The sequence below is a fragment of the Numenius arquata genome, chromosome 1 (assembly GCF_964106895.1).
Source record: "Numenius arquata chromosome 1, bNumArq3.hap1.1, whole genome shotgun sequence".
Lineage (NCBI taxonomy): Eukaryota > Metazoa > Chordata > Aves > Charadriiformes > Scolopacidae > Numenius > Numenius arquata.
The window spans coordinates 17,955,336-17,981,288 of NC_133576.1; the positions used below are offsets into that span (position 1 = coordinate 17,955,336).

At 39.9% G+C, this 25,953-nt stretch overlaps 1 protein-coding gene across 3 annotated transcripts; it reads left to right on the plus strand.

Annotated features, from left to right (window-relative positions):
* Positions 1–2,312: 2,312 nt before the first annotated feature.
* On the plus strand, positions 2,313–25,429 carry TFG (trafficking from ER to golgi regulator). Of its 3 annotated transcripts, XM_074146057.1 has the most exons (9): positions 2,313–2,540; positions 5,376–5,480; positions 7,645–7,853; positions 14,053–14,136; positions 15,048–15,194; positions 16,741–16,908; positions 17,547–17,687; positions 22,026–22,115; positions 24,629–25,429. In XM_074146057.1, the coding sequence occupies exons 3-9, from the start codon at positions 7,670–7,672 to the stop codon at positions 25,003–25,005; spliced, it is 1,191 nt and encodes a 396-aa protein (XP_074002158.1). In that variant the 5' UTR covers positions 2,313–2,540; positions 5,376–5,480; positions 7,645–7,669; the 3' UTR covers positions 25,006–25,429. The 3 variants fall into 3 exon arrangements, with proteins under 3 accessions (XP_074002158.1, XP_074002149.1, XP_074002168.1); XM_074146048.1 differs by lacking the exons at positions 2,313–2,540; positions 5,376–5,480 and adding an exon at positions 6,553–6,569; XM_074146067.1 differs by lacking the exons at positions 2,313–2,540; positions 5,376–5,480 and having other exon boundaries at positions 7,670–7,853; positions 17,547–17,675; positions 24,629–25,427.
* Positions 25,430–25,953: the final 524 nt, after the last annotated feature.

The following is a 25,953-nucleotide window of genomic DNA, read 5'->3' on the forward strand; positions in this document are numbered from 1 at the left end:
GTCTTCATAGGAGTGTTTCAGCGGTCCTGAGAAGTTCTCTGTGTCTTAGAAATCTGTGCTTTCTCCATGAAGCAAAAAATAAGTGTTATCTAGCATTGATAAGCCTCCAAAAAGAGCAGTCACATCAGATACAAGGCTGAAGTTCACCACCACTGCTCCAGAAAAGGCAGAGAAGATCATCAAAAGTTATCTAGGAAAGGTAATACGTACTATTTTTTTTGGTCAGGAAGTTTATGTTTCTATGGAAATCCATTTTTTATTTGTAAATCAAATGTATAATATATTCCTTTGTAATTTCCTTCAATTTAATTGAAGAAATAGTATTTTAGAAATTATAGTGTGGTTTAGGAAGGATGATATTTGATTGTTTTGTAAAACACGGCTTGACAACTGTGAGGATGGTGCCTTAAATGAGTGAAAATATTTTCTAGTCTTTGATATTTTTCCCCACAAACAAAAATAGTCTGTAAAGCACATTCCATTTAATTTTGAACGCAGCTCTTTAAAAAACTAATAAATACATTGTCTCCATATTATACAAAAAAAAAACCAAGAAAAAAAAAACAAGAAGAATTTGAAGTATTGAACTGGAAAAGTGGTGACTTTTTACTAATTAAATTAAACATCCTATATCTAAGTATTTCAGATGTTAATAAAACGCCGTTATAGCCAACACTGAGCACATCTCACCTAACATAAAATTTTCAGCGTACCCCACCTCCAGCAAATTACACATTTTATGCATTTTTTTTTTTCATCGAGGGAATCTTAATTTCAAAAATGGAACAAAGTAAAATAATCTTTTGCCGGTTATACAGTTAATTGTTACAGGAACAATAGTTCAGCTCTTATCTACACGTGGAACATTGATCTTAATAATATAGTGAACTTTGGCATTCTTTGTGATATGTGGGCTTTAAGGATCATGAAGTTTTTTCTTGTTAACACTTTGGAAACACTGCATTGATAAAGAAATGAATAGGAGAAGGACTGAATCATCAGTACAAAGGTATGAAATACGAGTGGCAGAGAGTGTAATGGATGGAAAGTCCTATTTTGCAGATCCCTTTCCTATATTTTTAAAAGCAAAGAGATGATATTTTTTTTTCCATGGAAAATCCCCGAATTCTAAATATTTTCTAATAGTTATCAAAGAAGTGTCCTGAGCCACACCCCTCCTCCTCCTCGAAATTTTTACAATTAAAAACATGTACCACATTTATCTTTCTTCACCTCCATTTCATTGTGAATAATAGCTGCTTATTGCTAGTTGGACTTGTTATTACACTCCTCTAACAGAGACAAAGCTCTAAGCAAAGACAAATACTACAAAACCCAAACTCCTATGGCTTCTTTCTTGTCCCAGCAGAAATCGCCATTTGGAATCCTCGCTTTTCATGACTAGTACTAAAGAAAAAAGGTGTCTTTTCTGAGGCATCCCAAACTCCAGGAAATAACTACCTGCAGTTCTGCTTTAGCTAGCTCTGCACAGATACTTGTCATATGTACTTGCACATGTAGCTTCACTTATAAGTGAAGAAAGCCAGCAGAATTCCCAAATATCCTGGTGTAACAGAAGGTCCAGTTCCAGCAGCTCTGTGAGGCCCCCTGAGGAGTCCATTCTTGCATCTTTAATACAGAAAACTCAGGAAATTGGCTTCAGAGTCGTGTTTTTCTCTGCAATCAGAAGCTGCAAGAACAAGCTCCGATTGCAAGGTGGGAGGGCGGCAGGGGGATAGAAATGAATGTCTGGAAGGATAGTCTGTATCAGGGCAACGACTACTGGAGGATGACCCAGGCTCTCTGTGTGAGGGTGGCGGCGGCTGACGAGTACGCTGTAATTTTTACGGCCGATTTCTCACCCCGGCGTCGCCATCCGAGGGAGGGTCAAGGCTTGCGTTTCCAAACGAGCCCTCACTTACAGGGCTCGCTCTGAACCATCGTTTGCCGTTGCTTCGGCCGTAGGTTCCCGCGTTTCGGCGGCGGCTGAGACGTGTCCCCTGAAGGCGGGGAGACGGGGCGTCACTCCTACCTCAGAGGTACCACCAGCCTGCTGACCGGCTTTTTGTCTGCTGGGGCCAGAGCTTGAAAGGTTTTTGCCCCAAATCCTGGCTATTTGAGAAACAACGGCTAAAACCCACCCCTCTCGGGGGGCGTGTCTGTAGAAAAGAGTGAGGTGACAAGCGCGGGGAGGTGGGGGGGAGGCTGGGCCACCACAGCGCCAACGCGGCGCCGCGCCCGCCCTGACACCCGCCAACGGACGCGGCTCGGGCTGTGCCACGCCCCCGCCCGCGCGAGGTGACGCGTCTGACGCGCGGAGGGGAGGCGGGGTAGCGGGGCGGAGCGTGCGCACTGCGGCGCTGGCCTGGCCGGCGTTGGCAGTGCGCATGCGGGCGGCTGGCGCAGGCCCGGCAGTTGGCGGCCGTTGCTCCGGCCCCTTCTTTCTACTGCCACGTACGGGCGGCGGTGGCGGTGGCGGTGCCCGGGCTCGGACGGGGCAAGGAGCGGGCCTCCACCGGCGGGACCGCGGAGAAGCCAGAGTAAGAGAGCGGGGCTGCTCGCCTCCCCGCGCCGTTGCCAGGGGGGAGCCTTTGCCGCCTGTGTGAAGGCGGCGGGAGGGGCGGTTGCGGGCTAGGGGTGAAGCCCCCCCCCCCCCCCCGCGCACCGGTTGCAGGGGCGACTCGGCCCCTGGCGGAGAGGCTGGGAGACCCTTCGCGTCCCCCGCGGCCGCGCCTGAGGCAGGCCGACACCGTCCCCCGACCCCTTCGGGCTGGAGGATCGGGGGTGAGGGCTGGCAGAGGCCTCTCTCCCTCCCTACCTCCCTCTTTCCTTTCCTTCCCCCACAAGAGGGGTGCTCCCTTGCTCACCAGGCCTCTGTCCCCTTGGGAGCCAGGAAAACTGTAGGCTCCTCGTGTTCTGGCAGGCAATGGCTATGATTTCTCTTCCCCACTGGGTCGGGCCTGCCCCGATCGGAGCTGGAGAATAAACGAATAGAACTCTTCTCCTTTCTGTTCCCCTCCCTCCCAACCTCCCAGCTCTCTTGGGAAAACTCATGGTTCCCTCGAGGGAGGTTTGGGAGGCAGTGCTACTTGGCCCTGTTTCTATGTGCTTCACCCCGTTGTTCCTTGTCCCTTGTTTTGACGGAGGAAAAAGCAAAGCAGGAATGCCTGTTCTGCCTTTGCTCAGTCAAGGCTGGTTTTCTCTGTTGCAATGCAAAAAAGGGAGTGAAATCCAACATAGTTATGACATCATGGCTTTAGTAAGGGATCCTGGAGTGATTGGCTTAGATTGGACAGTCACTGTCCACATGCACCGTTTAGATTGGTGCATGATGTGAATAGAAAGTGAGCCGAGAGGGCAGGAAAAAATTAGTACCTCCAAAATGCATGTGATACACCAGGAAGGTTAGAAAGATACAATGCGATTCTTATGAAAAATAGGCTGTCTTAAACAGCAAGACATTAATGGTTTTTGTTTGGTTGTTTTTTTCCCCTCAAGAAAGTAGATACTGTGATGGGTTCTGTTAAAAAGCTCACTAGTGTGCATTCTGGATGTCTTCTCTGAAAAACTTTCTCAAGGGAGTCATCCATTCAGCTGTGTCACAGTGAGAGAAGCTTGAATGCTGTGTAATTCAATAATTAGAACATTTCACATAGTTGTCTGTAACAGTTGCAAGCAGTTGCAGTGTTTAGAGTCTATCTTTTAAAACCTGGACACCTTCAAGCAGAATGGAGAACAGCTGTACAAAAAAAGTGCATTCAAATGCTTTCCTGTTACCTTTTTGTAATCGTTGATATACACACAGTGGATTTCTGTGAGTGATGTTAGTAAGATACTATAGTTCTGTAAGTACATTACAGTAGCTGGTTACCGTGCATGAAAATACAAATGATGCATTCAATCTGTTGAAAGGCCGTAGGAGCTTAGGTGTGTCCACCAAAATGTGTATTTTTGGGGATTACAGATGAGGTTCGATTCTTACTGTTGCCAGTTTCTAAGTAGCGTACATTGTAATGCTAAAGAAGCAAAACCAGTGCCTGGTAGCTAAATGAACTCTCTTAAGTTAAACCACTCTTAGATGCATTATTTGTATCCTGTATTTGTCCATTGCAATAAATTTTACCTGGAGCTGTAGCAAGATTAGGGTGAAAGAGGGCACCGTCTTCATGCATTACTCATTTCATAAAATGTGAGTGAGGAATCAGAGAAGTAATCTCTTAGTATGTCACAACAGTCTTACCCTCTCCCTGTCAGGACTGAGTACAGCCCTTTTTAAAGGTGTTTACCCATAGGTTCATACCCAGCATGAGGGGAGCAGCTGCCAGCCTTTGAGAACCAGAGAGAGGCTTTGTGCGTTCTCTGTGGTTTGTTTGGTCTCTGCTTTTGTCCTGTATGTCTTGTGCCTGTTTGTTCCCGTTTACTATTAGTTGAATTTAAAGAGGAGAGTTGGGAAGCCCGATTTCATGTGGTTGTGAGGAACCTACTTTTTCTCTCTGGTTACCAGTGAATCATCTAAAAATCAGATCGTGGATGTTTGACTTTGTGTGTGAGAGAGAAAGAGACAAGGAGGAGAGTGCCAAGTAGGGTGCACCTGTTGGGTGGGAGGGAGAAGCACAGCTATATTCTCCATTGGACTGGGCTGTATATTAAATCATGGTCTTGTAGCTCTGGGCATTAAGCACTTGTGTAATAAACAGGTGGACTGCGTGAACTTCAGGCAGCTCATCACATTGCACTTTTCCTGCTGGACAGCCTATCTGAAGCTGAATTGAGGGCAGATCTTATTTTTAAGTGGTTGTGTATTTTTGACTGCGTTTCCGCCTTCTTGCCCATGTTGGCGGCTCTTCCTGTGGAAAAGTGGCATTACTACTCCTTTCCTCTTGGTAGTCTGTCCTAATATGCAGTCTGCCCTTGAAGATGCACTAATTAATGACATGGAGGCTTCAGCCTTAAGCTGAGAAATGGACTTGTAGGTTTTTATACTGCTAAATCAATCAAAGTTTATTTTCTTTAACTTAACCTGGGATTTTAAGATGGAGGCCATACAAGTGAATATTTTGAGACTGCTGGGGAAGACCACCATCCTGGAAAGGAACACATTACTGTTAGGAATTCCTACATGCAGTTACAAAACTTAAAAAAAAAACAACCTACTTCTATAAATGAAAAATCTTATTCACGATGTGGTTTACTTGGACTTCAAACTCTACAATACTCAAAAGTGTAAATCTGGTTTTACATTATGGATAAAACAGTGACTTGTTTTAGTTGAGTATATTTGTTAAGATGTTTTAAGGTCAAAGATTGATGTGAAGTGTATAGTTCTAAGGACATGTGACTGCAAATAAATATTTGTGTTTTTTTTTCTGATGCAGCTTCCTGTTTTCTGTCACTGATAGTGCATGGCGGCTTATCCTAACTCTATCCTGAAGTGAGGTGGGAAATCTGCCCAATAATCCAGCATCAGTAAGACAGCCAAGGTAATGATAAATGTATGTGTTTGGAAAGGAGGTCAAAGTAAACCTGTTGATGGATGCCATTTTATTTTTTTAATGCTTTAAATGAAAAAAAACCCCAAAACACAAATAAAACAACTTCTGCAGAAACCTGTGCTTTTACAACAAACTTAAACAGTGTTAATTAGACTGAGTTTATGCACCTGCAGTCAAGACTCCTGTGTTTCAGAATATGAATAATGAGCTAGTGAACATTAATGATACTATAAACGTCACTGTTTCATCATAGTGTCTCAGCAGCAGCCTGGCTATGTTAATTGCAGGTCCCTTTTTTTCTGCAATTAGGCTGTATCCACCTACCTCCTTTTACGTCTGATTAGGAGAATGAGTTTTGTTCAGTAGATGCTTGTAGTTTTTTTTGGGGTGTCATTGAGCTAACCAAAGGGATTTGCATGAAATGTTTGCTTTATATTAAGTCAATTACAAAAAAAAACCCAGAAATTGAATTGCACTCTAGAGATAGCGTCGTGCTGCATCTTTTTAATGCAAAACAATGCTATTGAAACAGTAGGGTTAAATGTATTTAAGTGCATCAAAGTATGATGTATCAAAGGCTTTGGCTGAGTGTCTTGTTTCTCTGGTAGGAGAGAAGTAATTTTCAATGTAAATGTAATACTTTAAAAATAAACTGACCAAGGCAAAATTCAGTTTTCTCATAAAGCACTGTGTTATAGCATCCTTACAGGTGAGGGAGAAATACCTGCATGTCTCTACCAAGAATTTTTTTTGCACAAGAGAACGAACAGCATGCTTGCCTGCATGTGGCTTTGGAAATGTCAATTTTGATGTTCAGAGCTTCCTACTCTTAAGATCTCCAGTACTTGTACTTCAGATCTTAAGATAACTGCTGCTTTAATTGCTCATCATTCCAGATCTATTGTTCTGGTCCTGTCCAAAACAGTGAAGAAAGAAGGGGACATTTGACTAGCTATCTAGATCTCTTTTTTTTTTCTTCATTCATCTGCTCAGTAACTTTTCTGTAGTTTGTTTTTCTTTTGAACATAAGGCGTTTGTGTGTGTTTTTTTAACAAAAGAGATGCCTCATACAAAGTGGTAATTTTTAAATTGTCTTCTAAAGTGTTAAATATATAACTGTAGTATATGCTGTGAACTGCTTCAACACAGGCTAGCTTTGTTGTACTTCCTTTTAAGTTGGAACAGTTGTCTACCTCTCTTAAAGCACTGAGAGTAACTGACTGTTCTGACCGTGTATACTACATAAAAAAACTTTGTGGCTGTGAGCCTAAGGAGTAGCTAAGTGTGGTCTGTTGAGCAGCTTTTAAAAATCTAAAATCTTGGTTAAAACATCTCAGTCAAAATTTCAAAAAAGGAAAGTTATTGCATATTACTTTCTGGAGGGAAACCCTCAATGTGTTCTGATCATTCATATAATATCTGTTCAGCTCTTCATTTATTTGTCCATTTGTTTATGAAATAATGCATGATTCAACTTGATGCCCTTAATAAAACCACCTTACCACCCATAATCTTTCAAAGATATTTTGTTCTGGCAGTCTTTTCCTGAATGGGGAAAAAAAAAAAAAAGTCCTTTGCTGGTTATCATGATTATGGGGCATGTAAAAATTATCTAATAAGGTGATAATATAACCAGTATGATGTTGTAAGATATGATGAGAGCATTTGCTACAATTTCACTTTCCCCGAGAGAGATATATACATGTATCTCAAAAGCAAATCTTAAGGAATATTAGTTCCTTTGTAGCTTTTCTTCCATGACAGCTTACAGTTTATATCTTAAAAAAAAAAAAAAAGTTTGGAATTTCTGACTGTCACACATACTTAAAAGCTGTCTGATATTTTAAAAATCTTTCCTTTTAAATTCTGAGCACTGGAAACTGTGGTGACTGTTGAGTTGAAGTGTCTGGTCTTACAGAGTTCTTCTTTGCCTGTGAGCCCAGTTAGTGTATTGTACACTTCATTGTTTGAGAAGTTGTGCATCATAGAAGGTGTCTGAGAAAGGAAGCTCTCCAGAGAGCCCAACAGTAATGCTTTCCAAAAAGCATTCAGAAATGCTTTTTGAAAGAAAGCTTCAGAATTGTCATCAGATACATTTAAATAACTAACAGTTCAGTTTTCTATGATGTTTTTAATGTTCTGTTGTTAACAGGTCTGCAGGAGACAAGGAGTCCACCATGAATGGGCAGCTGGATTTAAGTGGGAAGCTGATCATCAAAGCTCAGCTTGGGGAAGATATTAGGAGAATTCCTATTCATAATGAAGATATCACCTATGATGAACTGGTGCTAATGATGCAAAGAGTTTTTAGAGGAAAACTTCTGAGCAATGATGAAGTCACAATAAAATATAAAGATGAAGGTAAGGTTTACGTACTACTGTTGTTCTGATACGATTTATCTGAGGACAACAGAACCTGTGAAATTCCCCACTTCAAAATTCTCCAAATTCATTTGCAAATGCAAGTGATTTCTTGTGAAATCCTTTGAATCTGACTATAGATGCTGTACCTCTTGTCACTATCCTGTATTAACATAGTATTTCCTCTAGTTTTCCTGGAATGCTAGCTGTCTGAAAGTTCTTTTTTCTGGCTGTTGCAGGAAGCTCATGCTATTGCAAGTTTCTCTGTTATCCAACCATTTTACTTGGCTTAAGGCAAGCTCTTATAAGACTTGACTAAGGTAGTAGTAATTCTTGATTATGTTTTCCTCCATCATTAAAGATGAGAAGAAACTTTTAACCTGAAATATTTATTAGACTTAATCTTTCTTCTGTGTGACAATTTGAATCTGTTGGGCATTGGTTGTACATAGTCTGTTTCAAAGAAAATCTTAGTCATTAGTGCTAAACAAATGCAACCTTAAGAAAGAAGGGCTTCCACAGAATGAATGTGGCCTTGTTCGAGATGCTTAGAAAGAGGCTTGTGGTTCTGAGGGTTTTTCTTCTTTGCGTGTCAATGTGGGGCATGGATAAGTTACTTAATTTGGGAGAGAAGGATGGTATTCATAAAATGAAACTGAGAACGAAGTGATAAAATCCAAAGTTTCTTAGTCAGATGGAAGACTGTATAATAATTATGCTGGTGTGCAGTAGAAGAGCTACATTACCGAAGCATTCAGTTTCATTTTTCTTAATAGCACTAGGAAGCTTTAGCACTGTCTCTGGTAGCTAAAATGTCAAATAACTTTTGTTCCTACACCTAGGCAATAAAATTTCACTTTGAATTACCCTGAGACAGTTTTTTCAGGTTCATGAAGCTTTTGAGCTCATCAAAATTGATAGGCAATGAGGGACTAATATTTTAGGTCTTGATCTCTAGTGGGAAAGAGTTCAGTGGATTTGTGGTGGTTTTGTTTTTCCTCTTATCACATAAACAATTTTGGTTTTCTTTCTGGAATAGGAAAGGGGATTGTTGGATGCTTCTTCATTATGTTAAAGCTTCTACTCCCTTTTCCTGTGTTCTTATCTATTCTTTAAGTATAGTTCTCTGGTTTTGTGTGCCTCTATGTTTGTCTTTTTGAAGAAGATAATGGTATATGATGGAGACTGTAATTATGGTTTCATTTTGTATTTCACAGCCTAGGGGCCTAATTTATCTGTTTCTGTCTCAGAATGTACTTCTCCGCTGTGACATGAAATTTCTGTATACATTATCCTAGATGATGAACACTACTAAGAACACTTGAACAGTGTTAATGTCAGAGGAAGCTGCAAACGATTAAGGAACAATTAGTAGAACCAGGTTTCAGTTTGATTGTCATATGAAGACTGTGGTATTCTTTGTTTCAACTAAGATAATATTCTTCTTAATCTGTTTCAGTCATTAGAAGTATTAGAATATATATGTTTTAGCTGTTTCCATTTTGTTAGTTATACCTCCAAACCTGGAGGAATGCTTGTCTTCATCTTTTATGAAGTTCATCTAAGGATTTCCACTACTTCTGCAACTCTCAGAATTCATGTGCATGCTTTTTGAACATTCAGAAGAATGCTTTATCTACCCCTCCTGGTTCTGTTTCTTGTTGCTGTAACATGAGAAGCTAGTGATCTTCAGGCCTGGATATGGGATTTTCTATTCTGAACTTCTCCAAAATATTCAGGCTTCATCAAGCTGTCATGATCCGTGAAGTGAACACGTTTTTGTTTGTGTTTTTTTTTCCCAAACTTGTATGCTTATTTGGAGAGACTAGGAAACTTCAAATCCCAAGCTTTCTGTCTCTGGATTTGTGGAGTAAGATAGTCAGAAGTATATTCTTTAGTTACGTGATGCTTTTATTAATTACCAGGGGAAAGAAGTTTCAGTTTGGTAACTGCCTTGTGGGGGTAGATTTCATAGTCAAGATGGGCATCTTTCAAACTTCTTAACTACAGAGATGTCTCTACTAGGTGAGAAATTATTTTCATGTCCTGCTTGAGGTTCTTGAATATATAGTAATAACAAATGCCTGAAAAAAAAACCCAAACCCCAAAACCCATGAGGAGTGCCAGTGGTGAATTTATATGAATCAAAGAGTAGAATTGTATCTTAAGCATACCACCTTACTGAGTTACATCATATGCTAAAGCTCCTAAGGAGCCAATAATAGAAAAGTTACTTTTTTTTTTTAAGTTAGGCTTAATTTTAAAACTAGAGTGCCTAAATGTGAGAATGCCTTTTCATTCTTGTTCTTCATTACCTTGCAGTAGAAGTTGATATCTTTTGTCAGAGCCAATAATGAGTTATTAACTCATAGTGTATGTAGTCAAGGTGGTGTGCTAGTCAGTAGTGTATCTACCTTTAGGTTTAAAAGGGGTAAATTTACTGAAGGAAAACTACATTTTTAGGTGGTGAGTTTGTTTTTTTTTCCCCAAAATTGAATAGGGTGGAAAAAAAAAAGGTAAATAAAAGGCTAGATAGAGCTGGTAGATAAGGAAGCATAACTGATGGGGCCAAGGATAATGAGGTGGATTTTCAGTGTCTTAAACATTTCCAATTTCTTCTAACTTCTAATGCCATCAAAATTGGATGGCATCATGATGATGCGGAATTAATGCTAAAATACTGTCCAGTCCATTGGTAATTTTAGGGGGTCATTAGCCTGTGCTAAACACAAAAAAAATCTATAATTGGCATACAAGGGAGTATTTAGGGTTACATAGGAATTGAAAGCTATGCCATTTGTAAAAACTATAAAGATAAGCTCTTGAAATAATAAAATTGGAGAAAATAAAGTCTATTTTACTCTTCAATTGAAAATAATTAACATTGTATATTATTATTTATATAATAATAACAGGAATTAAGCTTCATTGACATTCCTTAAAGTGAAAAGTTTGTTTGATAAATCTAATATTCTTGAATTGGTTGACTTTTGAATGGCTTGACATGTACATATACCTTGTGAATTCTAGCATATACACTGCTGGGTAATAACTTGATGGCTGTTGATATGAATCGTAGAACTGTCTTTATGCTTCTAACAAGATTCTGTACTTGGTGTTTTTCATCCTTTTTCTTTCCTGCTAGCAATTTAAAAGCAAAACTTTAATCATTATTCGTAACTACCTTCAACATAGATGTTAAAATAGGTAAAGGAGAATAAGATGGAATGATCTGGATTCTTTTGATTGACATTAATCCATGTAAACCGTGTCTATTAATGTAAATTTTCATTTGGCTATGCAGGATAAACTGTTCAAGACATGCATCTTTGTTCAGGCAGTGAATCTGAGTGTTGACTGGTATGACAGAAAAACATCGTAAGACGGTCTGTCAGTGTTGTGCATTGGCAAGAGAAGTAATAATTTATCATGTAAGCAGGAGAACATGGAGTAGAAGGGCTTTGTGTTAGGCACTAGTGGATTTTTGGTATCAGCATTTAAGAAAGGATACTTGAAAAGCTGGTGGAAAGTAAAAACGCCACACTTCACTGCCAAACAGAAAGGACTGTTTAACTTTATGAAACTTACTTGTTTAGGGTCTGATTCTATAAGCCTTGTTATGGATCATAATAGCAAACAGGGACACCTTTACTGCACAGACCCCCACACCCACCCACCCACCCCCTGCCTCCCCTGGCACTGGTGAGGCCCCTGGGAACTCCATGCTCATTTTTGCCCTCTGGACCCCAGGCTAAAAAGACTCAGAGAAATTGGAGAGGATCCAGCAGGATGCAGTGAGGATGATGAGGGGCCTAGGGCAGGTGGTCTACATGGAACGTTTGAGGGAGATGGGCTTGTTCAGGGTGTTGCAGAGGAGGCTGAGGGCACGGCTTAATAGCGGCTTCCAGCAAACTGAGTGGGAATTGCAAAGACCATTGAATCCCAAGTCTTCTTAGTAGCACCAGATGGCAGCAGTTATAAACTGCAGTTTGAGAGCTTGAGCATGAGTTTTGGCCAGGAGGGCAGTGTGTCACGGGAGCAGGTTGCATGGTGGGGTTTTGGAGCCTCCATCTTTGGAGGCTTTCCAGTCTCTACTCAGTGAATCCATGACTGATATTGCTGTCAACCAATCTGTTTTGAGATTGTGAAAGTGCAAACAGGACATAGGATACAAAAAAATCTTTGGAGACAGCAATATTTCCTTCAGGAATACTTGAAAATTATTTTATATGTTACCAGTTTGTTAGTAAGATTCCTAGTTTATTTTGTCAGAAAGCAACTTCTTTGAAGACAGATGAGCATTGTTAGGTGGTATTAATAGTATAATACTAAGAAAGGCTTCCATTGCAGAGATATTACCTGTAGTCAGAGCGTGACAAAATTAGAATATTTAGTTCTTCAAATTTTGAGATTCCTTTTTTTCAACTTGTCATCGTGTGTTTTATGACTATTCATACTGAAGCATTAGCATCCATTTGAAATTTTTAACCATAACATACAAAGGGCTGGATCTTAATGTCACCAATGCATAAGGAATACCTCAGAATTTTTAGACAGCAATCTGTAATTAAAAACATGTTTCTGTGTCCGTCCATAAAACCTCCTTGTAACAGTGTTCTAGGGAGGAACTTTGGGTAGACTGGAGTCAGCTTTTTTCCAAGCTGTGTGTCATTTGTCCAATGTTGCTGCTTCTGAAGGTGAAGCTTCACTAGAGTGTCTCATCTCAGTTCCTCATCATCGAGATGTTCTGGAAGGAAGTTGTCCTGCTATCCCTTCTCTTTTCCTCTGCCAGTACAGTCCTTTCCTTTTCACTGCTTAATTTGTCTTCATTTCATCATTAATATATTAATAATCATTGAATAGTTAAAACAGCAGAAAATCCATCCTGCCAAAGAGAATAGTCTTGTTTCACCTGTGATCTTGTTGAGCAAGCAAGATGTTACGTGATTGTCTATTGTCTTGACTTGGGTACAAAATTGTGAGAGACCAGACTTAATGGGAGCTTGGTGTCTCTTTTGGGTATTGATAGGCTTAAAGGTGTTCAGTGCTTTATGCATGGCACTTTGTGTCTTAAGAATGAAGGATCCCACACAGTTCTTACATAGCTTCTCTGTCTGATGGCAATGTGCAGATTCATTAGGATGCATCGGGATGGGAGTTCCTCTGAAATCTGCCACACAAAAATAAATGGCTAAGAGATGAGACTTCATGTCAAATTCCTGGTTTGAGAGAAAAGTTTTGTTCTGATAACTGTGACATCTTTATATCTTCATTCCTATTTGTGGGTTAAGGCTGATAGATATTTTTACTATTGACTTTTGCACAGGAACTTTATTATCATTCACTTGTTGAAAAATCAGTCTTGCACCTCAGTGTTCCGAGTATAACCTGAGAAGGCATTCTAGTCACTTAAAATTTTCCCTAGTTCGTGTGTATGGTTTGGGTTTTAAAAATTAAATTGGGATTGGCTTGTGCTGTCTATCGTGACTCTCCTGTCTGTTCATGAACAGCACAGTTTTGGAGCCACTTGAAAGGGGCATATAACTTAACCGGCAGTATCATTCCCTCTGGTGTTGGCCTTTATGAACTCTTAGCTCTTATATTTGCATACAGGATGAAACATTAAAGAATTATGAGCTATATGGAACTTTAAAAGGGCTAATGTCAGAAGGCTCCCTTTTGGAGCCAGTTGCTTGTCTGTCACATCTCCTGTGCATAATTTCCCTGCACACTGACTTGTGCTGAAATAAATGTTTTTGTGTTGTGTTATGTACCACTCTAACTTGTTCCTTTGTTGTGATATGATTTAAAAAAAAAACACAACTGTTTTTGAGAACTTCATTTTTCTTGAGAAGTATTCCTAATTCTTGAAATAATTCTTCCTACCAAAGTTATTTTAGATGCTTTTTAAATCAGCAGCGTATGTCTCTGTAGATCAGGGAAACAAGGATATAAGCTTTACTTAGTAATGACAGAAAAAGCCATCTATTTACTAATTCTACATCTTCAGTTTTCTCATCCTCCATATAATGAGGTATGGTACCCTTTTTGCAATAGTGTTAATTGGTAACTTTTTTCTAGTAGCTTCAGAATCAAATAGAGAATGTTTTTTAGTAATGAAGTAACACTTCTGCCCTAGCAAAACGTTCAGTAGTTAATAGACTTTGCTTTTAATCTAACTTTTTCATGTTTTTTGCAGATGGAGATCTTATAACAATTTTTGATAGCTCAGATCTTTCCTTTGCAATTCAATGCAGTAGGATACTTAAGCTGACATTGTTTGGTAAGTATAGAAGATTGTCTTTTTTTTTTAAAAACTAATGTTTATTCAGGCAGTGGGCTTCACTGGAAGGTACTAAAAACTTTGTTTGCCACCTCAGAAGAATGAAATCAGTAAGTTGAAAATACTGAATTAATACGCGATATCTGTTTTCTCTCTTGATGTTTCATGTGATGTCTGAACTTGTGGAAACAGACTATTTCTTTTTATAAGATTGCTTAAAGTATATGGCACACACACACACATATATATAGTCAACTGTTTTCTTAATGCTGTTTTCCTTGTTATCTTCCACTGTTGAGCGTTTGTGCACAGTGTTTTCTTCACAGATGTGGGAGAAATTTATGATGATGATAAACTTGCAGTGTTACTAGTACACTACTAAAAACTAACATTAATTGCTTAAAGTTGAAGAGTTTTTAACATTCATCCTTCAGCCTTTGTATAAAATAGTTCTTTATTTTCAATCTACTATTGGTAAATTAGCACATAGTTCTAAGGAGTAGCAGGCAACCTTTAACCTGAACAGTGACCTTATTCGTGGATTGCAGCAGTGTTGTGTATGCTGCCTTAGTTCTAAAGGTAGTTTCTAAAGGGAGAGCTTTCCACAACCAAGTGTGATATTTGTATTGTTCAGGGTATATTCATGGAAATGAGTAAACAACACAGAAACTTTATGGCAGACTTTACTATGCGGTCCTAGTACTGTGGATTAATCTGAACTGAGATTATATTAAAGGAACAATAGGCTCTAGAATGAGTTCAGTTTGTGTTGTCTAAACTCTGTCTCTTCAAACTCCAGAGGATGATGATGCTACAAGCAAGTAAAAGTTGAGGATTTTTTTTCTTTTCATTTTAAACTGAATGTCAAGATGTTACCACAGTCTTAAATTTATGTAATTGCTGTTTTGCAGTGAATGGACAACCAAGACCCCTAGAATCTAATCAGGTGAAATACCTGCGTCGAGAGCTGATAGAACTTCGCAATAAAGTCAATCGTTTACTGGACTGTTTAGAACCACCAGCTGAACCAGGGCTTTCCACTAATCTGCCTGAAAGTGGTAGGCAGCCTGGCAAAGAATGGTTTGGTTTGATGTGCAGAGTTATATGCATTTTAACAAAGTGAAAAATGGAGGTTTGAATACTGGTTGTCATCATTCCTAATTGTTGCTTGATGGTTCAGAACTTAGTTTTTAATGCTTCAGTTATTTCAGAGGCAGAATTTTTATTCAAATTATGTGGAGTAAAGCACTAAGTTAACTTAAAAATAAAACTTAGAAGTATGAGGTTCTGTTACAAGGTATGAAAACTCTATAACTAACACTTTTGAGTTGCAACAACATTTTGAGAGGGCTTTGAGTTGAATTAATAGCTTGTTGTTGCTGAAGAGTTCTTGTTCTCATCTGAGCACTGCGACTGCTTACTTTGGGCTAGCTTTGGTGCTTATCTTGTCATGTCGCTAAGCAAGTTTGATTCACCAAAACAGTAAAAAGCAAATTCAGCAAAAATATCTGCTTTTTTTGCCCAGTTAGGAAATTGAATCCACACATTTTGAGCTCAGACCAGCATCAGAGCTGTCTCAGGGTAAGCAGCACAAGGGTGCAGGTAGGAGTGGGAAAGGATTATGGGAGGAGGGCAAAAGGGGGAAGGAAGTCTTATTCTCCCAGTTTTCAGGCATTGATCTCCTAGTTTAGATCTGTAAAAAAAAAAAAAAATTAAAAAAAAAATATATATAGTTTGTACAAACTATTCTTCTGTGTGCTTAGCTACAGATTTTGGGTAAGCTGGACACAGAAAATGATGACACGAAGTCATGGAGTTACAGTGTTCTGAGTAAAGAGGCGAACTGAGAACTCCAGCTTCTCTTTTAGGAAACACTACTTTTGTGTTTTACACAAAGTTTTATTGGTTTTGTTTAAAAAAAAAAATAGTCCAGTCCCAGTTCCTACAATACTAATTCCAGAGTTACTAATTCCAGTGGAATACTGTGGATTCTGGTTATAAACCATTTGGAAGGAGGTTAGGGTGATGATCTTAGAGTGTAAACAGAAATAGCTAGTCAAACCTCTAACTTGTTTGTTTTTAAGAGAAAATGCAGCACTCTACTAGGTAGGGGCTTTATGAGTGATTCAGTGTTAGTTGTATAATTGCAAAGAGATAAACTTCACCTCTCAGCTTAGAAAGAATTCAGGGAGAAGGGGATAGAACGAAACAAAACCTGCAGTTGATGAAACACTGTAATAAACTGGAACCTGTCCTGTAAGCTTTCCTAATTTTGAATTCTCTGTTGGCAAGTCATACCAGAACAATTTGTTGAAGCAGGAGCCTTGTACCTTTGAATTTCAGACAAAGTGATACATGATGCTGATAATCCACAGTGGCAGTGTATTTTTAAGTAATTGTGCAATGAAACCTAAGTTTTGCGATTCATCAGAGTTTCAGATACATCACTGATTCATCACTGTTATCCTAATGTAAGCATTTCAACAGTTAAAACATTTTAAAAAACCCCAAAGCTATGCAATTTTAAACTTGCTATAGTATGATATATATGTATGATGGTGTTTCAGTTCTCAAAAATTAATAACTGGGCATTTTGTTTTGTAGATGCTGTAGATGGTAGGGAAGAAAAACCTGCTGCTGCTGACTCTAATGTTAAGCCATCTACTCAAGTTATAGCAGCAAGCATGTCTGCATTTGATCCGCTAAAGAACCAGGATGAAATCAGCAAGAATGTCATGTCAGCATTTGGCTTGACAGATGATCAGGTGTCAGGTAAGAATACGCCTTGGGAAAAGGAAAACAGAACCTGCTCTCTTTGGGTGCTAGCTAGAATATTTGCAGAATTATCAAAGCAGACAATTGCTTTTAGACTGAAGCCTGCCATATCCTGTCCGGGAGTGCAAATTTTACTCATACCTTGGAGGTTTTCTGTTGCATGCTGTGACTGCACTTTGTTGCCTGGGCCCATGTAGGCCCCAGTAAAATACTAGTGCATTTGAACAGTTACATGCAGCCTTGCACCTTTGCTCTAGGTGAGAAAGAATAGGTGCATAGGTGTGTACTCTGTCCAAACATAGCAAGTCTTCAGTGTACATGTGCAAGGTTAACACTTGAAGCTGTGGAAAAGCCATGTTGTCACGCAGGTTTTTATCTCACAAATGAGTCAGGTTCCCCGAAAGGATGAAATTTGAGTGACTTAGAGACAGGCGGAAGATTCCGCCCCAGAATATTTTCAAAGGAAAGCTTAGATGTGCAAATATATTTAGCTTTAGCATGACACTCTCAGATGTAAATCTGTGGAGAACTGGAAAAAATGTTAAAAACTTTGCAAGGGAATGGTCTTGTATTAGGCTTTTCAAATTCAAACTCTGTTCATTTCGCATACTATTATTTTGTTCTTGCTCGTCTAGGACCACCCAGTGCCCCTGCAGAAGAGCGATCGGGAACACCAGACAGCATCGCTTCCTCCTCTTCTGCAGCCCATCCCCCTGGTGTTCAGGCACAGCAGCCGCCGTACCCCGGAGCACAGCCACAGACTGGTCAGGTGGAAGGTAAGCAGCAGGTCTTTCTACTACATAAGACACGAATAAGTGTGTCTGAGTGATCAGTAGCTAAGACTTCCAATTAGACCCAAAGTTGATACAAAACTGCAAATTCATCTGTGCCACAAGGCAGAAAAGCTTTTTTCCTCGTATGCTGTTCAATATAGAAACGGTAGGTGGAGCAGTAGCTTTATCTAAGAGTGGGTGATGTAACGGGAGGAGGATTTTCACAGTAGTTTTCTACTTCCATCTGTGCTCATTTTACTGTAAGGCAGATTTATATACGCTGCAGTTTAAAGCTCTCTGAAAATGTTAGTTCGTATCATACCCTGTGTGTCGTGTCAAGCTTTCACTGAGCTAACAGCTGTTTGTCTACTATGTATTAAAAATGTTGTTTACCTATTTCTATCTAACAAAACGAAGCCATTAGTGCATTGCTTCTTTACTACATATGGCTCTGTGCTAGTCAGGTGAAACCTTAGAACTATCTCGTATGCATTGTAGTTTTCCTGTGTAATCCTTGAGAGCCTCACTTGGCTCTCCTTTAAAGCTGAAGGTCTGAACTCTGGTATTCAGATTCCTTTGTACTGTATCCTTTTACATGTTACCTAATTTCTAAATATAAACGTATTCAGAGGTTTGCTACATTTGGGCATCATTTTCATGTTGATATTTTCTAAGAGCACTGAGACTTTGGACCTGCATAGTTCTGGATGAAACTGTGTGGAATGACTTGCTTTGGTATCTCTGCCTCCTTACAAAGTACAATATGAAGTTGTCTTTGTGTTACTGAGAAACAATTTACAACCTTCTGCCACTTTCTATAGTGACATAATGCTGAGGTAAATGTCAGAGGCATTACTGAAGGGTGATGACAGTATCCACAGTCACTTGGAATATCTTGCCTGAAGGGCATCAGTAACATTTTGATTGAGCAGAGTATTTGAGCAACTTGTAGTTAGGCATAATATTGAATTAGGCATGAAAGCTGTTGGTTGCAGTGAAGCTTGTAAAAAAACTTGTTTTGCTGCTTTCAGCTTTTTTTTTGCTTACTTTCCAAAGAATTAGTCAAGTGATATAAATGAAACAGCAAGAGATAATTTTGTAGCTTAAAGATATAACTGTTTGGCGTTTGATTTGTGTAGAACAAATTTTGGAAAAAAAGTGCTTCAGGTTTTTCTCTCAGCAGCTAGGAAACTTAGTATTCAAAAAATATACTCTCACCTACTGAACTTATATTTTTATGAATTTAGCCTTTTTACTTTAATGCAATAAGGCATGAGATCTTAAGTATTGATGTTAAACTAGAACTGAAACAAAAAAGCGAAACACTTAAAAGCACTAGCAGCAGTTGGTTGGAATCCTGAATGGCTGCTAACACCAGGGGTGGTAAAAAGTACTTGTTTCAGAAAAACTCATTTTACATGAGCCTAGACAACTTCTCTCCCGAGTATCAGAGAAGATACAAGGATTTTACTAAACTTGGGTCAAGGAAATTATAGTGAGTTTATTTTGTGTTGGAGTTGGTTTGTTTTTTTTTTTTAAACACTGAACTGTACTGTACCTTTCCCCAAGTCCTTTTTTTTGCATGTAAAAATACAACAGCACTAATTATGAAGGCTTTGGTCTGTAGTTTATGCAGTTTTTATTGTTACCACTGAAATATGTTAAGTATTGATTATATTTTTTACACTCTATGGATAAAATAGGATGGGTCGGTTCTTGGGAGGAGGTCAGAAGTCCATTATTGCACTTTGTTCATCAGAAATACTAGTGGGAGGGCTTGTGGCGTCCACTGTGTGCACATGGTAAAGGCAATCTCTTACGAAACCTGGGTAATATATGTGCGATTACCAGCTCCTGAATTTTTCTCATAAGCTAACTTGCTTTTATCCAAAGCGTTCAGAGACTTTCCTTTGAAATACAGAGTAGCTTTCCATGCTTCACTGTTTGGTAGCACTCAGTTCTTCAGTGGTAATTTGGGGACCTGTGTTCTCCCTTCCTGCACTTGTGCAGCCGAGTTGAGAACCTGTGCAGGGCCGTGGCCCAGCTGGAACTTCGGGTGCGTGTTGGTGGTTAGGTTTTCAACAGGATTGGCTCACACAAATGGCACTGTTGGTACAGAGCATGTCCTTGTTAGAAAGTAGTTTTAAAACTAGTTTTGAACTATTAGTTCACTTCTTAAAAAAACCAAAACACCCCAAGCTATGCTTCCCCACCCCACTTTCCCTGTATTTTGAGGATATGAGTAAAATGGTGATGCCAATTGTGTGTCAATCATTCCTATCAGGGATTATTTTTTTAATGGCATTCTTTGCCCATAAATGATGTTATGATGATTATAATTGGTTATTAGTTATCGTTATTTGTGAATAGCAAGTCACCTTTCCTCTATGTGCAGATACTAAGGAGTGACTTGCGTCCTTGATAAAGTTTTAAGCACTCACTAGTTTGAATTAAATCAATACAACAAAAAAGTTTCAGTATAGTGCTGTCTCTTGTGGCATGCCTGTGCTTTTGTACCCCTAAATCCAGTTGCTTGAACACACAGAGGAACCAGTTATGTACAGATGTGGACGCTTTTTTAGTCTTTTCTAAAATAGATATAAAAGTTCATTTTCGTAAGCCTTCATGATCTTCTCGAGAAGAGAATGTTGTGTGACTATATGCCTATTTGGTCTTTTTTTCTCTGATTCAAGCTAAAATGGCTGTTTCAGGCTGTTTCAGTGCACAGGAACAATGGTAAATGCTGGCAGATCCTTGACTGCAATAAGCACTAAGTACAAAACCAGACTCAGATTCTGTAGCTCTTGTTTTCAGAGTAAAATCCAATGAGGGGGAAAACTGTGTGTTTAAGGACTCATAGGATCCTTGACTGCATTCCTGGCTGTAAATGAAGAATCTTTTCTTGAGCAGCACTAGAGCACCTCTTTGCTCTTGGCTAACACTTCAACCCTGGTGAAGACAGAAAGCCGCCTCAGACAGCTTTGGAAAAACTCCATGCTGTTTCTTTCATATTCCTTTACCGGTGATCTCCAGCAGGTGCCAGTGTGGTCTCTGTGTTAGCCTGTAGGCAGCCTCCTGGTTGTTCTCCCAGAACTTCCCTGTAACAATGGAGTTTAAAAAACAAAAGCAGGCATTCTGAGTTTCTAATTTTTACTTGCCAAACTAACAGGCTTAAATTCTCTTCAAGCCTTGTGTTTGGCACTCATCATCCCACAATAATTGCATACCAAATAATATTTTGAACGACTGCACCAATATAAAATATTTTGAACACCTCAGTGTGAATGTAAAATACCGTTGCTTTCAGCTGCAAGTACCGCAGAGAAAAGAAGAAATAAGGAGTGGTGTTAAAGCAGTGTGCACAGGGGTCTGGAAGGACTTGGAGCAGAGCCGAATGGCTTTTGTCTTGTACAATTCAGAAGATACACTGTATTTATACAGTCTGCTGATCTCTGCAGAATGAATAATAGTACAGCAACACTTTATAATAGTAAAGTTTCCACGTCTGCTCCAGTTCAGCTAAGCTTTAGTTTTGGCAGATAATTGTCTGGGTTCTTTGACTATGCCTGTTATTAAATTGAAAAACAGCAGAAGCGTAAAGTCTAAACAGGGCCCATAGGTTAAGTATAAACAAATATTCAGCCTCTTCTTGCCAAGAAATTGGAAATAGCAAATTTAGGAAAAATTAGCATTGAATTAGAATACCCAAGCTTAAGAATGTGTGGTTTTGTTTTTGCTTTAGGGTGTATACCCCTGGGTCTTTTTAAGAAAACTTGGCTTACAGCAAGTCGGATACAAAGAGATGGATGACTTATCTGGAAAATGTGGTCAGAATAAATAATGTACCACTCTGCTTACAGTACTCTAATACAGAAATGGCCTTAAAAACATAATATAAACAGACAGTCTGAAGACATGTTTAACTTTAGAAGTACTTGAATTTACAGTGTAAGTTCTGGAGCAGTTATCAAGACACTTAAAGATTCCTGCTCTGTTACCCACCAGAGTAGCACTAATTAAGGTGCATGGCTCTAGCATCTTCTGAAAATGTGAAATAGTAAGCCCCACATACCAAATCAGAACTATTTATTCCGTTGGAGTTAAACATCATTTAGTCTTCAGAACAGCTTGGTTCAGAAACTAAAATCTGTACATTGATTTCAGTTGGTAATTAGGTAGAATGTACTCAAATTTGATTGCGTTCAGATTTTTTAGAAAAAGTTTTTACATGTTGTGAGAGGGTTTGTTTCTGTGACTTTAAAATGCTAGGATGTTGTTGACTGCGTGTTTATAATATAGCCAGGGTGCTGGGCTTCAACTAAATAAGTTTTTAATCCATAGGTCAAATGTATCAACAGTACCAACAGCCCGGTTACCCTGCTCAGCAGCCGCAGGCTCAGCCTCAGCAACAGTACGGTATGCAGTACCCAGGTAAGCAGCTCTCAAATGGCAGTTTAGCTGCAGAACCTCTCCTGCAGTGCCCAACCTGACCCCCTGCGCTTCAGTTCCTGAACCTCTCTGTGGGGCAGGTCAGGGTGCTGAGCGCCTGTGGTTCTGAAGGGAACTTGGCATGATTCAAAAATTACCTGTAAGCTGTCTGTGTTTTTAATACATAGTTGGAGTTTTGGTATCTCAATCCTACTTGATTGTGACTAAAAGCAGACTTTGTTATTAATCAGCAGAACACACTGTTAGAAAGGTAGGCAAAATGAATCACTTTGAAGTATGAGAATTCTTCAGGATTAACTTGTGCAGGCTTGGGATTCTAGCAAGTAAGTGACTAAAACATTCCAATTTAGCTTCCTTAAATATTGGAGGCCCCTATTTCTTGCATCTAAACTGATCTCGATGTACAACATGTAGTGGTGTGAACACTGCTTATAGTCGTCATTTAGTAAATGCTTAGCTATTATAAATACTGTAATTTCAGAGAAACTTTCAAGTGATAGGTTTTGTTTTTCAGTTGTTGATTTTGCTGGTACCTCAAGTAAAGGTGCCAGAAGACTTATAGCTGAAGAACATTTTAGTGCATTAGTGGTTTATGTGCAGTCTAATACGAAAAGCTGGCTTTTGCATATACCCAAAATAAACTTGACTTCAGAACTTTTGGTTATTTACTTTAAGAAGCAGCTGGCATCTAATAATGCATAGGAATTGTAATCCAGCTAAAGTACAGGCATGAACCTACAACAGCAGATTCCATAACAAATTGCAAGTTGTTGAATACTTCTAGAAAACGATACAAAGCATTTATCATTCTTTGTTTTAAACAATCTTCCTTAAACTTAAACAGAAGACTCCCGTACCATTAAGTGACTCAGATTAGAGCCTGTATGGCCTCTTTTTTGGTGTGCAGTATATACAGTGGGAGTGCATCAAACTTGATATAGATGAGAACACTTGTAGAGCTTATGAAGAAATTCCGTGTTTGTCTTGGATAAGAACCCTAGAAAACTTGGAACTGAAGGTTTGTGCCTCAGCCCTTGTTTCTGTGCGCTGTGCGAGAGTGGGTTGATTGGGGTCTCTAAATGGTGTCTTGTTCTCTGCAGATTTCTCACACCCACATTTGTAATTAGAAGACAGTGACAGACTTTCTGAAGCATAATTTCAGAAGAAGTAACGAGCCTGTTGGAAGTAGAAGGGTCTATCTGACTTTCTTTAGGCTTAAAAACTGAGGGGGGGGGGGGGGGAGAGGGGGAAAGAGTTTCCATCTGCTTTCTATTTATATCCCACCATCATCTAATTCATTATTTTACTGGAGAAGTTCCTGTGAAAGCTGCAGTGCAGTGTGAGTTCTGCATTCTAATCAACACCGTCTTCAAGTAAGAATGAAACACCACCTCAACTGATCTGGGGCTCCTCTGTTTCTCATTACTTATTTCACAATTAGCCCAATTTTTCAGAAACAGTCTTTTTTTTTTTTTTTTCTTTTTTTAATGAGGATCTCTTGGCAGCAGGCTTTAAGGATCTTGACTCATGGGACTTCCAAGTTTGTTTTGATGTTGTTCCCATGAGTACTGTCTTCTTTCAAACCCGTGTCCCCCAAGAGCAGGATCCACTCCTGCTCTAGTAGATCTCTTAGGCAACAATGTGGTTACGTACTCATGGTAGTAAAAATGGACCCTTCGGAGGTTTGTCTCATGGGTAAATTTTGACCCTGGTTTCAAGGTGAGTTTCAGAATTTACTCCAGTGCATTCTTCAATCCTTACTCTTTCTGTTTAGGGATGTGCACTTTTAATAATTTGTGTGTCTGGTGTTTAATGCTGACAGGATTCCAGTCACTGGAGAGGTTTCATTGCAAGTAGCTGCAGGTGTGTTTCACTGATGGATAAAAGTAGCTATTTCTTCATAAAAGGACTTTGTGTCATTTTAAAGTCTTCAATAAGAGCAGTTCCGTTTGGAAGCTGGTTTTATACAGAAAAAAATCAAGTTTGGGATGTGTTTAAATGGCAGTTTCGCACTGAAGTATTGTGTTCTGCACAACTTTTTCATATTTAACCCTAAAGAACTGAAAACACGATTTAACCAAAGGTATGACTTTATTTAAACCCCGATGCTACTTTCGTGACAGTTTAGGTTTTGTTTTTATTTGGGAAAAAGGTTGCATTTTGCCTCATTTACCAATAAGACCTTTTTATTTTTCATGTGACGTGACGGTAAAATGCTATTTGTCTTTTATTTATTTATTTATTTCTAGTTAGTCACGGGAAAGCTATTTTATACCATTTTCAGTGTTGCTGTGCTGCCGTAGTCATGCGCCAAACCCAGGCAGCGCTTATGTGAAAGGCAGGAACAGTCTCTGTTGGTTCTTGGTTTGCCTGCTCTGTGCTCTCTGCCTTGCTTCGTGTTTGTCACGGTAAACAAACAAACAAAGGTATTTCTGCAGGTGGCCTTGGTTCTTCGCTCTCTCCCTCTCACCCCGCCTCTCTCCTTGCCTTTCCAGCCGGCTACAGCCAGCAGCAGCCCCCCTCGCAGCAAGCCCAGCAGTTCCCGGCCTACAGCCAGCCGGCCGCTCCGGCCCCCGCCGCTGCCTTCCCCGGGCAGCCACCGCAGCTGCCGGCGCAGCAGCCGCCGCCGCAGTTCGCGGGGGGCAACTACCCGCCCCCGCAGCCCTACACCACTCAGGCCTCCCAGCCCGCTCCCTACAGCGGCGCCCCCGCCTCCCCGGCCGCCCCCGGCGCCTTCCAGCCGCGGCCCGGCTTCACCCCGTCGCCCGGCAGCACCATCACCCCCCCGCCCAGCGGGCCCAACCCCTACGCCCGCAACCGGCCGCCCTTCGGCCCCCAGGGCTACACCCAGCCCGGACCTGGCTACCGGTAAGGAGGTGCCGCCCGACACTGGGCGACTGGCGCCTACCATTCCATCCCGACAGACTCCAGGATTTTTAATTGAGGTCCCAAAACTGTAACGAGGCAAAACTATAGCTGTTAATTAAATGCTGCTGGGGGGAGGGGAAGGACCAAACGAATCTTTCCTGCTTTAAATTGTATACGCTTCCTAGTTTAATTCAGGGCTTGGTTGTTTTTGGGAAACACTACCTAAGTGTCCGCAAAGTGATTGACATTCTAGCTTGCCTTGTTTGAAGGACGTGAAGATACTAGTTGGAAGTTTAGCCCACTTATCAGGCTTGTTTTTACTAATACGATGATGTACTAAATTAGATTCGTTCTGGCGGTAAAACTAGATATGATGTATTATAAATTGTAATGCTCACACAGAAAACTAATAAAAACCCTGAACCTATTAATTGCCTGATCTTGATTTTGAGAATCTAGGTGATACTGACCAAGAAAACTGTGTTAAAACCAGTGTACGTGCTGGTGTGCAGAGACCGAGGTAGAGATGAGCGGTGCTCGGGTTTGTAGGAGAAGAGACAGATTTTTAGGTGTGTAAATGGAGAAGTGTTGTGAGCACAGATTGCTTTTGCAGAGGTTTATGCAGCAGGAGATGGTTTTTGCATTGTCTGCTGTTATTAATCGCCAAGTAACCCTTTTACCAACTGAGTAAGAACCAGTACATAAAATCTTAGAGCCCTTACCAATTAGACGTTAACAAGGGCAGGGGGAGAATTGGTTTATTACCTGAAAATTTAAGCCAAATAACGTCTTTTTAAAAAAAGAACTCTTTAAAAGGAACAACTTTCCACAGGTTCTTTACCACCCAGAAAAACTTGGGAGTGAGTGACTCGATTTTGAGCCAAGCAGATCAAGAGCTGTAACAAATTCAATAGACCATATAACAGCAGAGGGCAAAACATTTTCCCAGTTA